At 44.0% G+C, this 15,839-nt stretch overlaps 1 protein-coding gene across 1 annotated transcript in view; it reads left to right on the top strand.

Annotated features, from left to right (window-relative positions):
• The window catches only part of gad2 (glutamate decarboxylase 2), a 131,218-nt gene that overhangs the window by 94,221 nt on the left and 21,158 nt on the right, over window positions 1-15,839 (top strand). Inside the window, exons 9-11 of the mRNA XM_020525646.2 lie at window positions 9,754-9,808; window positions 11,843-11,959; window positions 15,429-15,493. Coding sequence (XP_020381235.1) covers window positions 9,754-9,808; window positions 11,843-11,959; window positions 15,429-15,493 — 237 coding nt within the window. The remainder of the gene's footprint in view (window positions 1-9,753; window positions 9,809-11,842; window positions 11,960-15,428; window positions 15,494-15,839) is intronic.

The following is a 15,839-nucleotide window of genomic DNA, read 5'->3' as shown; positions in this document are numbered from 1 at the left end:
TCTTATCCTCACCAAGCTGCATGTCGCAGATGCATCTATCCATGACAGTATCAGTAGGAGTGATCACTGTGCAGTCTTTGTAGAGACAAAGTCCCATTTTCACATTGAGGATACTGCCCACTAGGTTATGTGGCACTACCACTGTGACAAGGTGGGAAAGAATTTGAACAGATCTAGCATCTCTCAAGACTGGGCATCTATGAGGCACTGTGGGCCATCAACGTAGCAGAATTGTACCCCAGCACAATCTGCAACCACATGGCCCTGCATATTCCCCCACTCAACCATTACCATCAAGCCAGGGAATCAACTCTGGTTTAATGGAGAGTGCAGGAGGGAATGTGAGCAGCAGCATCGCCATTATGTTACAAAGAGGTGTCAAACTGGTGAAGTTACAAAATGGGACTACTTCCATGTAAGACAGCATAAACAACCAATGGTAGGCAGAGCTAAGCGATTCCACAACCAACAATCCAAGCTCTGTCACCTTTTCACATCCAGTCATGATTGGTAGTGGACAATTAAACCGTGTTCTGGAGGAGGATATTCCACAATTACCCTCATCCTCAGTGATGGGAGAGCCTAGAACATCGATGAAAAATATAAGGCTGAAGGATTTGCAACAACAGTGCAAAGACTATGGGTTATGATAACATTCCAGCAATAGTCCTGAAGACTTGTGTTCCAGAACTTTCCTTGTCCCTAGCCAAGCAGTTCCACTACAGACACAGCACTGACATCTAGCTGATAGCATGGGAAAATACCTGACTATTTCTTGCACACAAAAAGCAGGACAAATCCAACCCAGTAATTACCACCCCATTAGTCTACTCTCAATCATCAGTAAAGTGATGGATGGGGTCGTCAAAAAAGCTATCAAGCAGCACTTTCTTAACTGTAACCTGTTCACTGAAAGTCAGTTTGGGTTCCACCAGGCAAACTCAACTTCTGAACTTATTACAACTTTGATTTAAATTGGACAAAAAGTTAAACTCCAGAGGTGACGTGAGAATGGCTGCCCCGGACATCAAGAGAAGATTTTATTGGGTGTGACATCAAGGAGTCCTAGCGAAACTCCAGTCAATGGGAATCAGGGAAAGCTGTCTGCTGGTTGGATTCATATGTGGCACAAAGGAAAATGACAATGATCAGTGGAGATCAGTCATCTCAGCTCAGAAAAGCCAGCATTTATTGCCCGTTGCTAATTGCCCACAGGGCAGTTAAGAGTTAAGTACATTGCTACAGGTCTGAGTCACATGGAGGCCAGACCAGATAGCAACTTTCCTTCCCTAAAGAACATAGCGAACCAGATGGGTTTTTCCCTGACATGTCATGGTTTCATGACTATCATTAGACTCTTAATTCCAGACTTCTATTGAATTCAAATTCCACCATCTATGATGGCAGGATTAGATCCTGGGTCCCCAACACATCAGCTGGGTTTCTGGTTTAATTGTCTAATGATAATACCACTAGGCCATCAACCTCTCCTCCACAATTCTACCAATCTCCAACCACTGGAACTTTGTCCTAAGCCCAACCATCTCAGCTGTTTCATCAATGACCATCCGTCCATCATAAGGTCAGAATCGCAGAGGTTCGCCAATGATTGCACAATGCTCAGCATCATTCATGACATCTCAAATACTGAAACAGTCCATGTCCAAATGCAGCAAGACAATGCATCCAATTGTGAGCTTCAGGTGGCAAGTAATATTCGCACCCCACTAGTGCCAGGGAACTACCATCTCCAAAAAGAGAGAATCAAACCATTTCCCTTTGACATTCAATAGCAATTCCATCACTGAAATCCCTACTATCAACATTCTCAGGATTACCATTGACCGGAAACTCAACTGGATTTGCTACATAAACAGTGTCTACAAGAGCAGGTCAGAGCTAGGAATGCTCAGCAAGTTTCTTTACTCATTCACGGGATAAGGACGTCACTGGCTAAGCAGCATTTATTGCCCATCCCTAATTACCCAGAGGGCAGTTAACAATCAACCACATTGCTGTGAATCTGGAGTCACATGTAGACCAGACCAGGTAAGGATGGCAGTTTCCTTCCCTCAAGGACATTAGGGAGCCAGATGGAACTGGACGGATCACCTGGCATCGGACTAGACACCGGAAAAGACAATGGCAGAAACAGCCCTGTCGACCATGCAAACTCCTCCTCACTAACATCTGGGGGTTAATGCCAAAATTGGGAGAGCTGTCTCACAGACTAGTCAAACAACAGCCTGACATTGTCATACTCACAGATCATACCTTACAGACAATGTCCCAGACACCACATTCTGAAGACTTCTGAAGCAGGGTCTAGGCCCGAAATGTCAGCCTTCCTGCTCCTCTGATGCAGCTTGGCCTGCTGTGTTCATCCAGCTCTACACCTTGTTATACCACATTCACCATCCCTGGATATGTCCTGTCTCACTGGCAGGACAGACCCAGCAAAGGAGGCAGCACAGTGGTATACAGTTGGGACGATGTTACTCTGGGAGTCCTCAACATTGACTCTGGACCCCATGAAGTCTCATGGCTTCAAGTTAAACATGGGCAAGGAAACCTCCTGCTGACTACCACATACTGTCTTCCCTCAACTGACGAATCAGTACTCCTCAATGTTGAACAACACTTAGAGGAAGCACAGAGGATGGCAAGGGCGCAAAATGTACTCTGGGTGGGGGATTTCAATGTCCACCACCAAGTGTGGCTCAGCAACAGACTACTGATCGAGCTGGTCGGTCCTAAAGGACATAGCTGCTAGACTGGATCTGCGGCAGGTGGTAAGGGAACCAACAAGAGGGAAAAACATACTTGACCTGATCCTTACCAATCTGCCGGCTGCAGTTCCATCTGTCCATGACAGTATCGGTAAGAGTGACCTTCACCCAGTCATTTTGGAGATGAAGTCCCGCCTTCACATTGAGAACAACCTCCATTGTGTTTTGTGGCACTATCACTGTGCTAAATGGGACAGACTTCGCACAGATCTAGCAACTCAAGACTGGGCATCCATGAGATGCAGTGGGCCATCAACAGCAACAGAATTGTACTCCAACACAATCTGTAACCTCATGGCCTGGCATATCCCCCACTCAACCATTATCATCAAGCCAGGGGATCAACCCTGGTTCAATGGAGAGTGCAGGAAGGCATGCCAGGAGCAGCACCAGGCATACCTGAAGATGAGGTATCAACCTGGTGAAGCCACCAAACAGGATTACTTGCACGCCAGACAGCACAACCAGCAAGCGATAGACGAGTGAAATGATCCCACAACCAAATGATCAGACCTAAACTCTGCAGTCCTGCCACATCCAGTCATGAATGGTGGTGGGCAATTAAACAACTCACTGGAGGAGGAGGCTCCACAAACATCCCCATCCTCAATGATGGAAGAGCCCAGCACATCAGTGCAAAAGATAAGGCTGAAGCATTTGCAGCAATCTTCAGCCAGAAGTGCCGAGTGGATGATCCATCTCGGCCTCCTCCAGTGGTCCCCAGTATTACAGATGCCAGTCTTCAGCCAATTCAATTCACTCCGAGTGATATCAAGAAACGGTTGGAGACACAGGATACTGCAAAGGCTACGGGCCCTGACAACATTCTGACAATAGTACTGAAGACCTGTGCTCCAGAGCTTGCCGCTCCTCTAGCCAAACTGTTTCAGTACAGTTACAACACAGGTATCTATCCGAAAATTGCCCAAGTGTGTCCTGTACATAAAAAGCAGGACAAATCCAATCCGGCCAATTACCGCCCCATCAGTCTACTCTCAATCATCAGTAAAGTGATGGAAGGTGTCATCAACAGTGCTATCAAGCAGCACCTGCTCAGAAATAATCTGCTCAGTGACGCCCAGTTTGGGTTCCACCAGGGCCACTCAACTCCTGACCTCATTACAGCCTTGGTTCAAACATGGACAAAAGAGCTGAATTCCAGAGGTGAGGTGAGAGTGACAGCCCTTGACATCAAGGCTGCATTCGACCGAGTGTGGCATCAAGGTACCCTAGCAAAACTGGAATCAATGGGTATCGGGGGAAAACTCTCCAATGGTTGGAGTCATACATGACATATAGGAAGATGGTTGTGTTGTGGGAGTCAATCATCTCAGCTTCAGGACATCTCTGCAGGAGTTCCTCAGGGTAGTGTCCTTGGCCCAAACATCTTCAGCTGCTTCATCAATGACCTTCCCTCCATCATAAGGTCAGAGGTGGGGATGTTCGCCGATGATTGCACAATGTCCAGCACCATTCGGAACTCCTCAGATACTGAAGCAGTCCCTGTTCAAATGCAACAAGATCTGGACAATATCCAGGCTTGGGCTGACAAGTGGCAAGTGACATTCGCGCCAAACAAATGCCAGGCTATGACCATCACCAATAAGAGACAATCCAACCACTGCCCATTGACATTTCAATGGTGTTACCATCACTGAATCCCCCGCTATCGACATCCTGGGGGTTACCATTGACCAGAAACTCAACTGGACTCACCGCATTAACAGAGTGGCTACAAAAGCAGGCCAGAACCTGGAAATACTGCAGCGAGTAACTCACCTCCTGACTCCCCAAAGCCTGTCCATCATCTACAATTCAGGAGTGTGATGGAATACTGGATGAGTGCAGCCCCAACAATGCTCAAGAAACTTGACACCATCCAGGACAAAGTAGCCCGCTTGATTGGCACAATTGGCACTGCATCCACAAGCATTCACTCCCTCCACCACCGACGCTCAGTAGCAGCAGTGTGTACTATCTACAAGATGCACTGCAGAAATTCACCAAAGATCCTCAGACAGCACCTTCCAAACCCACGACCACTTCCATCTAAAAGGACAAGGGCAGCAGATATATGGGAATACCACCACCTCCAGGTTCCCCTCCAAGTCACCAAACATCCTGACTTGGAAATATATCGCCATTCCTTCCCTGTCGCTGGGTCAAAATCCTGGAATTCCCACCCTAATAGCATTGTGGGTCAACCCACAGCGGGAGGAATGCAGCAGTTCAAGAAGGCAGCTCACCACCACCTTCTCAAGGGGCAACTAGGGATGGGCAAGAAATGCTGGCCAGCCAGCGACCCCCACGTTCCACAAAAAATGAATTTAAAAAATCAATGGGTTTTTTCCAACAATCAGCAATGGAATATTGGTCATCATTAGATTCTTAATTCCAGATATTTATTGAAATCAAATTCCACCATCTGCTGTGGCAGGATTTGAACCCTGGTCCCCAGAATATTATCTGGTCTCTGGATTAACAGTCCAGCAATAATGCCATTAGGCCATCGCCTCCCCTAAATTCATCTCCTAACTCCCCAGAGCCTAACCACCTACAAGACACAAGTCAGGAGTCTGATGGAATACTCTCCACTTGCTTGAAGAGTGTAACTCCAAGAGCCCCCATGAAGCTTGACACTATCCAGGACAAAGCAGCCCACTTGATTGGCGCTACATCCACTACCAATGCTCAGTAACAGCAGTGTGTATTATCTACAAGATAGACTGCAGAAATTCAACAGGCCCCCTTAGACAGCACCTTCCAGACCCACAACTGCTCCCACCTATAAAGACAAGAGCAGCAGATAAATGGAAACACCATCACCTGCAAGTCCCCCTCCATGACATTTAACATCCTGACTTGGAAATATATCACCATTCCTTCAGTGTTACTGGTCTAGAGAGGAACTCAGACGTATAAAATCATTACAAAGCCAAAAGGAATGAAACAAAACAGACCACCTAGTATTGGAAACCACAGCTGCAAATACAGCCCTGTCCTATGTAAAAACTTCCTTACTGACGTCTCCGGCTTGTGTCAAAATTGGGACAAAAGTCCCACAGACTAGTTAAGCAACAGCCTGGCACAGTCATACTCTCAAAATCATACTTGACAGACAATGCCCCAGACACCACCATTGCCAACACAATCCCTTCAGTCAAAATCCTGGAACTCCCTCCCTAACAGCAGTGTCTACATTGGATACACTGTAGCAGTTGACGAAGGCAGCTCACCACCTCCTTCTCAAGGGCAGTTATGTATTGGCAATAAATTCTGGCCCAGCCAGCAACACCCACATCACATGAATAAATGATATTTTTAAAAGTTTACTATTTGATGCAATGATTCCACAGCATTTGTCTTTCCAGGCATAGGAAAAGGTACGAAATGGAGCAGCTTGAAAATGGCAAACAGTGTTTGGGGTTTTCAGTTCTGAGCAAGGGCCACCAGACCTGAAGCATTAACTCTGGTTTTTTCTTCACGTATGCTGCCAGACCTGCTGAGCTTTTCAGCAACTTCTGTTTTTGTTCCTGATTTACAGCATCCACAGTTCTTTTGGTTTTTCTTTGCTTTCGGGCTCTTGGCTGACAGTTGAGAGAAAGAAAAAGTGATGAATTTAACCTTACAGCAATATCAAGTTTAATACTTCAGGTCAGGCTAATTTGTTATGAGATGAAGAGATGCAGATTTGGTGCTATGCTATCAGAATCACTCCTCCTCAGCTCTGTGTATGCCTGGACCCCTGAACACGATAAGGCAAGTTCAAAACTAAAGCCACTTTTGCTCCATTAACACATTTTTTGTCAGATGTGTCACAGTGTTTCAAGCCAGAATGCCAAATGAAAGCAGCCAGCGAACAGAAGCAACACAGAAGGACAGTTTCAGATGGAAACAGTCACTCAAGAACTACACACATTTTAAAATGGAAGGATCATATTTAGAGAAATTTGAAATTTTGATTCCTCTGGAAAGGAATTGAGAACAAGTGAAAATACTTAAGTGTTGTGTTTTAAAACAGCAATGTGAGCAATGGCTGTACCAGGAATCGAGTGACACCAGCAGAATCCAAACTGAGCATCAGTGGGCATGTGGTAGTACTGTTGCCAATCCATTCCATTACTTTGCGGATGATCTGAAAGGGCAATAATTGGTGGGGTTTGATTTGTCCTGCTTTTTGTGTCACAGGACATACCTGGGTGATTTTCTACATTGTCAGTTTGATGTCAATGTTGTAACTGGAATGGAACAGCTTGTTTAGGGCACGGCAACTTCTGGAGAACAAGACTTCAACATTATTGCCGGAATATAGTCAGGGCACATAGCCTTTGCAGTATCCAGTGTCTCCAGACATGTCTTAATGTCACATGAAGAGAATTGAAGACTGGCATCAGTGATGCTGGTTATCTCAGAAGGAGGTTGAGATGGATCATCTATTCTTCTGTTTGAAGATGGATTCAAATTCTTCAACCTTGCCTTTCGAACTTATTTTCAATGCTCCCTCATCATTGAGTATGGAGATATTTGTGGAGACTCCTACTTCTGCCAGTTGTTTAAGTGTCCATCACCATTCATTGGTTGTCAGATTGCTTAGTCCTGTATATTGCGTACTGCCTCCCTTGATTGGCATTCAAGAGATCCTGTATTGTAACTTATCAGTTTGGCATCTCATTTTTATGCATGACTGGTGCTGCCATGTCCTCCTGCACTCTTCATTAAACCAGGGTTGATCTCCAGACTTGATGGTGTTGGTAGAGTGGGCCATGAGGTTCCAAATTATGGTTGATTCTGTTACAGCTGATGGCCCATACCACCTCATGGATACCCAGATTTTAGTTGCTATATCTAATATGATGACTTTGCCTCACAACATGATGGAAGGTATCCGCAACGTGGAAATGGGACTTTGTCTCGTCAGGGACTGTGTGATTGGTACTCCCACCAATACAATTAAGGATGGACAGATTAGCAGCAGGCAAATTGGTGAATACTAGGCCATGTAGATGTTTCCTCTTATTGGTTCCCTCACCATTTGTCACAAATGCAGTCTGGCAGTTGTGTCCTTTAGGACTCAACCAGATATTTTAATAGTCATGCTACTGAGCCACTTTTGGTGAGGGATATTGAAGTCCTCCACCCAGTTTATATTGCACTTTTGTCACCTTCCATGCTTTCTCCAGTTGATGTTCAACATCAAGGAACATTGATTCATCAATCCGGGAGCTCAGGGTGCTCCTGGTATATGGTAATCAGCAGGACGTTTCCTTGCCTATGTGTGACTTGATTCAGGAGACTTCACATGGTCCTGAGTAATACTCCCTTTCTTCTGAAGTTCCACGCACACTGATCGATAGCCAACACATCAAATTCCAGTTTCAGAAGTCGAATCCACGCATAGCCCTTGTAGGCCGCACACTAAAAATAACTTAGAGGAGCATTGGTCCTTAGTTAATGTTGAGGATTCCCAGGACAGTTTCTACCTGACTGTATAACACAGTGTTACCACCTCTAGTGAGTGCATCCTGCAGGTAGGACAGGGCTTCCTGAGGAACGATCATGGTGATGTCTGAAGTATCATCTATCAAGTATGATACTGTAGGTATGGCTGTGTCAGGCTGTTGCTTGTCTAGTCTGTGGGACTTCTCTCCCAATTTTGACACAAGCCTGAGAAGTCAGTAAGGAAGTTTTGCATGGTCGACAGGGCTGTTGTGGTTTCCAGTGCTGGGTGTCTGTTTTGTGTCATTCCTTTGGACCTTATAGCGATTTGATCCATCTGAGTTTCTTACTAGGCCATTTCAGAGGGCAGTTGAGTCATTCACATTGCTGTGGGCCTCGATTCACATGTAGGTACCAGACAAATAAAGCACAGCAGATTTCCTTCCTTAAAGGATGTTAGTGAACAATTCTGAGGAAGGGTCACTCGATCCCAAACGTTAACTGATTTCTCTCCACAGATGTTGCCAAACCTGCTGAGCTTTTCCAGCAATTTCTGTTTTTGTTAGTGAACAAGATGACAATCAGCAATGTTGACATGGTTGTCATTAAGCAATCCTTTAATTCCACACATTTTAAAATTCAAATTTCACAATCAGCCATCGTGAGGTTTGATCTCATCTCCTCAGAGAATAAGCCTATGGTTCTGAGTTACTAGTTCAGTGTTATTGTTCAAGGTCATGTTACTGGAAAGGAGTTACATGCAACTCTGCATTCCTGACCCAGGAATGAAATTAGGGCTGATCTGTCCTTATGAATGTCACAAACAATGTCAAATGTAACACTAAGTCACATACAGGATTATTAGAATAAATAAGAAAGAATACAGCATAGGAACAGGCCCTTCGGCCCATCAAGCCTGCGCCAATTCCTAATCCTTATTTAGATCCACTACTTATTGCCCATGCACAATTTTTATCCCTCTGTTCATCTCCCATTCAATGAACAAAGAAGCGAGATGGTCAAAAGTGTGATCAAAGAGGTCATATTTTAAAGAAGAGAGAGAAATAGAAAAATAGGCAGATTTATGGAGGAAATTAAGAAATTCAGGAGCTTGCTAGCTGGAGCCAGTGGTGGAATGATTAAAATTGTGAATGCTCAAGAGGCTAAAATTAGTCACGGGCAGACGTTCCAGAGGATTACATGGCTGAAAGAGAGCTTTGTCAATGTGTTGAATTGGTACTCACCTTTTACAGAGTCTCAAGTCTTCCACTAGTTGGCATGACAATTAACCAGGAAAAGGTGACTGCCCCCCACTCACTCCTGTCATCTCACCTTGCTCCCCACTTTTCAACAACCCTGTATTACTAAGATTAGAAACTGAGTCTTTTACCGAATACAGGAAGTGGTTTGGCATACAGGGCAAAACCACAGATTTTAGTTTGCTTTTACAAAAAAGCAAATAATTAAAATTCCATTTGCAGATGGGTAGCACATTTCAAAATGTGAATATTTTTTCTGAAAATTGCAGGGGGAAAATCATCCCATCAGACCTTGAGAGAAGAATACTTGAAGCTAAGGAAAAGGTCAGTTCATTCTTTAATTAAATATAGACCCAATTAAAACTGTTGCATATTTCCTACACTCAATTCTGAATTAATTCTGAATTTCCTGTGGGAACAGTGCCAGTTTGGAGCACTCAGATGTCAGCTATCAAATAAGTTGCTATTTGTAGTCAACCAACCATACAGTCAAGGAGCTAGTGACAAATTTTGTAATTGGTTTAAGAATTCAACAACCCAGCTGCCTCATATGGGTTTGCATTTTATCAAGTTACTGATCAGGACCAGTTACACTGCTGTGATAGTATTCCAATTACTTTGATGTGGATTGGCAGGGTTCAGATTACTGTTTGAACCTTTGGTATCAACTATCTTTTTTCAGGAAACTGTAGACTTCAGTTATCAGGTAGAGAAAGGAAATCAGTGTAAGTTAGCCCTGTATTACAAATGCCAGGTTTGTAATACAGTGTGGAGCTGGAGAAACACAGCAGGCCAGGCAGCATCAGAGGAGCAGGAAAGTTGACATTTCGGGTTGGGACCCTTATTCACAACTCCACACTGTGTTATCCTTGACTCCAGCATCTGCAGTTCTTACTATCTCTGCGAAGTTTGGAAGATTGTTATGCTTTAGCACTGTCTCTTTAATGTAGGGTAAGTTGTAGGAATGAAAGGAGTCATATGAGCTATTTTGAATTCTTCCCAACATCAGATCTCTGTGGCTTGTTAAAGGTTATTTAAGGCAGCCGAGATTGTACCACTCGGAGAAAAGTTACAATATTTGCGCCTGCAAACAATGACCATAGCAGTGGAGACACTGATTTGTATGGTTGGTGGAGGTGGCAGCTGACTGCTCCCTGGAAAGAAAGTTAACTGTGAATGGGCCAATGTTTAAAAAGCCTACCCCACAGCAGTCATATGGTTAGAGTAGGCTAAACAGTCTGAGGGTCTGTTTTCTACCACTCAGTAAGCAGGAAGTCCTACCCTCGAGAACTGCCAGAAAACTGATTGCATAGCAAGGGTGTTATTGCAAATCTATTGTTTTATACAAACACAAGTTTCTACCATTTCCTCTGGACCCTTTTGTCCACAAGCCACTTCCTCAGTGGGAAAGAACCAAACTCATTTTTCTTCATTTTATTTCCATCTGGAGATGCTTTAGCACAACTGAATGTTTTTTTTTACCATCACCGAATGACCCATGTAGTTGTTTACTTTATTTCCATCGGAGAATCATCTGTGTTTCTGACTAAATGAATACTTTACAAGCACAACCCATCAGGGGCAGTGCAACAACAAGAAAAGTGAGAAAGGTGGGGAGAGAGGGGGTCTAAATTAAAATGGCTTTGAAGGAGAAGAAAAACCCAACTCTTTTTTTATCCAGAAGTGCTCTTACACACAACTGAACATTTTTCTTCCATTGCCAAATCACCCGTGGTATTTTTTTTCACCTATTACCCACCACCAATAAATCACTCACGTTTTCTAATTGATTAATTTAAATGCAAAGCCCATTAAGGGCAATGCAGACAATCAAAGGTGGGGAAGAGATAGGGAGAGGAGGCGGAGACTAAATCAAATGGAGTTTGACAATGGCCTGCATGGCTCTCTAAAAATAAGGAGCTGAGGCCCAAACTGGCTTGAAGAATTATTGCACTATTAATTCCTGGGAGTCAGGGGAAACAAAGCAAACCATGATCCAGGATCTTGTCTGTGTAATTATTCCCAGAATTGCTGGGATTTCCCCTAGGTCTACTGGTTATGTATGGGTTGCCACGGAAATGAGGCATCAGATTGCAAGCTCAGCCCCGTCAAATCTCTCCAAACATTTCTCCAAATAGAAATGCAGCCTTTCTAAGGGGTGCCAGAAAAAGTGGACATTATTCTCAGTGCCCTTTACATTCCATTCCAAAGATCTTAGAGAAGAGTGCAGCAAAGTACAGGAAGGTAAACAGAAAACTCTTATATTCTAATACTGGGAAACTGCGTTATACCATTTTGGTGCCTCCTTTAAATACTTCATGCAACTGTTTTTAATCAGACTCCTTTTGTTTTGTTCAGGGCTTTGTGCCATTCTTTGTGAATGCTACAGCTGGGACGACCGTATATGGTGCCTTTGATCCTCTTGTGGCCATCGCTGATATATGTAACAAGTACAAGATCTGGATGCACGTTGATGTAAGTGAGTCCATTCACATAAATAACCTTCAAGAGGAAACTTCTCCAGCCTGCACAATCTGCTATGATTGATCTTCACAGAGCCACCTTGTAATATAAATTTCATATTGCTGATAGTATTGAATAATGGGCTAAGCTTTAGTATTGTCATCATCTACATAGTGGAGAAGCGAGAAATGCAATACAAGTGTAGAGCCATGTGAGCGTTTGATATTTGGATGAAAAATAATGCAGTGCACCAATCAGTTACACTGACTTACAAACTTAAATTCACAATATTAATTCCTGTCACAATACAGCATAAATCACAAAACTTACAACAAAACAGCATTTCACTGTAAATCTATGAAAATGGAATGATTATTCACAGTAGGATCAGATCACTATCTAAATTGGCTATCCTTAATGATGTATGGATCTTACAGTCAAAGCAAAATTGCAAATTGCACCATAGTTGCATCTGTCAATATTTGGTCTCTTTCAATCTTCCTCTACAGCTATTCTGTTTTCCACAGCATTTTTTTCCTCTTGACCTTTTTTGAATATGCTTCTCTGCCTCATTATAAACTGATTACCATTCATCCAGGCTTTCTCCATTTCTTTTCAAGTTATCTTCATTGCAGCTTCATCTATTAGACATTTTCACACTTTAATGTGAACAGTGATGCACAGACTACAGTATGAGCTATCATCCAGGCCCAGACCAGCTATCACGTTTTTGCACATTTTTGAACATCAGAAACAGGTCTAAGAAAGACAAAGAAAAAAAAAGCAGTGATTAATAATTGGGGTTTAAAGAAATGTAGTGAGGTATAAAATGCAATTACATGAATATAAGAACTAATTTCCTCATCACAGAACAGCAATAACAAATGAATTGTCGGATATTCAGCCTGTGATACTGAACTATGATGTGGATAGGGCGGAAGGGTGATTATTGAAGGAATAGTTTAGGAATTTGGCTGCATGTGAGCAATGTGAGCATCTTTTACTGTAGTCCTCCTGGCTCTTTCAAATTACAAAAAATATCCAGCAAGTCAGGCTTCTGACCCACAGGTTTTTTAGAAATTTTGTTTCAAATTCCTTGGAATGCTATCTACCATGAACCTAGTGTCTGCATGGCCTCACAAAGTTCTCAATCTGCTCTGTCAGTGGCTGGTTAGGGTGCCCTTAGCTGTGGCTGTAGATGCTCACCTTAATCCCTGAAGAGACAACCCAGTGTGAAGCTGGATGAACACAGCAGGCCAGGCAGCATCAGAGAAGCAGGAAAATCGAGGTTTCAGGTCAGGACCCTTCTTCAGAAATGGGGGAGGGCAAGGGATCTGAGAAATAAATAGAGAGGAGGGGTGGGGCTCGGGAAGGTAGGTGGAATGGTGATAGGTGAGTGTAGGTAGGCAGTGGTGGGGATTGCTCAGTGGGATGGATGGGGCGGACAGGTGAGAGAGAAGGTGGACAGGTTGTGTCAGGTCAAGAAGGCAGGGACAAGAGGGAGGGGCTGACATGGAGTGAGGCCAGGAGTTGGGGACATTTCTAATGGTGAATTCTATGTTGAGGCCATTGGACTGTGAGCTCTCGATGCGAAATATGAGGTGTTGCTCTTCCAGTTTGTGTGTAGTGTCATTGTGACGCTGGAGGACGCCCAGGATGGACATGTCATCCAGGGAGTGGGAGGGGGAATAAAAATGGTTGGCAACCGGAAGGTGTTGTCGTTTGTCGTATACAGAAAGCAGATGCTCTACGAAATGGGCCCCAAGTCTACGCTTGGTCTCACCAAAGTACAGGAGCCCACACTGGGAGCAACAGATACAGTAGACCAAGTTGGAGGATGTACAGGTGAACCCCTGCCAGATATGAAATGTTTGCTTTGGGCCTTGAATGGAGGTGAGTGGGGAGGTGTAGGGGCAGGTGTAGCACTTCCTGCGGTTGCAGGGAAAGGTGCCGAGGATGGTGGGGCTAGCGGAGAGTGTGGAGCAGATGAGGGAGTCACAGAGAGAGCAGTCCCTTGGGGGGACGCGGTTTGAGGGCAGAAGTGCAGGAAATGCAAGAGACCAATCCCCACTACCCCTTACCTGCACCCAACCTATCACTACCCCACCTACCTTTTGCAAGGCCACCCATCATCCTTCCCGCTTCCTTGTCCTAACACAATCTGTCCACCTTCTCTCCCACCTATCTGCCCCACCCATCCCACTGACTACTCCCTACCTGTGTTCACTTATCACCATCCCACCTACCTTCCCCAGCTCCACTCCTCCTCTCTCTATTTATTTCCCAACTTCCTTTCCTTTCCCCCATTTCTGAAGAAGGACCCCGACCCAAAACATTAACTTTCCTGCTCCTCCGATGCTGCCTGGCCTGTTGTGTTCCTCCAACTCCACACTGTATTGACTCTGACTCCAGGATCAGCAGTTCTTACCATCTCTGAGTGAGTTAATCCCTGAAAAACCATCATTGTAAGTTGCCTTATCTCTCAAATAAGTTTGTCAGAGGTGGTTGTCTTAGAATGACTACTCCTGCTTGAAAGGTGTTGTCTTGCAAGATGCAGAGTTAATGCTCACAGTTTATCCAAATACTGATGACTGTGACTCATTGCTGGTCATGAAGACCATGGCATTGCACCCAACAGCTTGAACCACCCTTTGCACTTAATGGGAATCCACCAGCATGATGAAATTGGACTGCCATATCGTGCTGCTATTACTGTTCACTCAGATAACAATGAAATGGTTGTCCTGTTAAATTAAAAGAGATCAGGATAGATGGGAATGAGGAATTTAGAATCATTGAATGGTGGAGCAGGCTTGAAAGGCTGAATAGCCTACATCTGATCTAATTCCAATGTTTGTTTGCACTTTTTGGTATATCTGCAAACAACATTTGGACTGAAACCACGAATGTCTTTCATACTATTCTGAAACTAAGCATGCCAATTGAAGTATAACAGGCTGAGACATTGCTTGCCTCTCTTTGTAGCTATCTATGTTTAAATTATCCCTCCCTTTAAATTTAAGCTACTAACCAGATTTTTGGCATCTCCAGTTAGTTCATTACTAGTGCAAAGCCAGAGCTGTCTCGAGAATTTAGTTATTCATCTAATTATTTGTTTATTTCTCTGCGTGGTATCTGCAAAATTATACACAGTCTCCTCCATTCACTTTTGGTATACTTTGAGCTGGCAGCTGGACTGTCTCAGTATAATTTGCTGGGGCTAAAGAAAATCAAGCACTTGAGACTTTTTGAGCCTTCAATTCAGCGTTGAGGTTTATTGCTTTTTAAATCAAAGGCAAATTATAACTAAATACAGGCCTCATTCGGCTTATTTTGAGCAAACAGAAGTAGGCATCTCTCTCCAAATTGAAAAGCATTTCCACAGTGTGACTCCAACCCACTTCCAGATTTTTTTTTTGTTGTCTTAAAGGTGAGAAATGTTGACACTGCGATGTTTCACTTTGTGCTCTGTCTTATTCAGGCAGCCTGGGGCGGGGGTCTACTGATGTCCCGAAAACACCGCTGGAAGTTAAATGGAGCTGAAAGGTAAAAGACCATGTTGACACTTTTCCACATCTGGTGCAGAGCTTTGGCCTGCTGGTTCTCAGGGCATTCTGGCTCTGAATGTTTGCATCGGTGGCTGATTTCACACTCCGAATGCAAACTCAAGGGAGATTGTTGGAACTCCCAGGGGAACAGATGAATTTCCGGTGGAAGTTCGGTTACTTCTATGAAAATTCAAAATCTTTTGAGGTTGATTTTTGACATGAAACAAAAGGCCAGAGGAAGCCAGTAGAGCGGTCACTAGCATAAAGTAAATGCTCTAGTAAAGGAATCCAACTTAAGGAAGGATGGATCAGAGATAGTAGGAACTGCAGATGCTGGAGAATCC

Source organism: Rhincodon typus, chromosome 2 (genome assembly GCF_021869965.1).
Source record: "Rhincodon typus isolate 14 chromosome 2, sRhiTyp1.1, whole genome shotgun sequence".
NCBI classification, from domain to species: Eukaryota; Metazoa; Chordata; class Chondrichthyes; order Orectolobiformes; family Rhincodontidae; genus Rhincodon; species Rhincodon typus.
The sequence above is the reverse complement of the archived record's forward strand: the minus strand, read 5'-3'. Positions and strand labels throughout refer to the sequence as shown.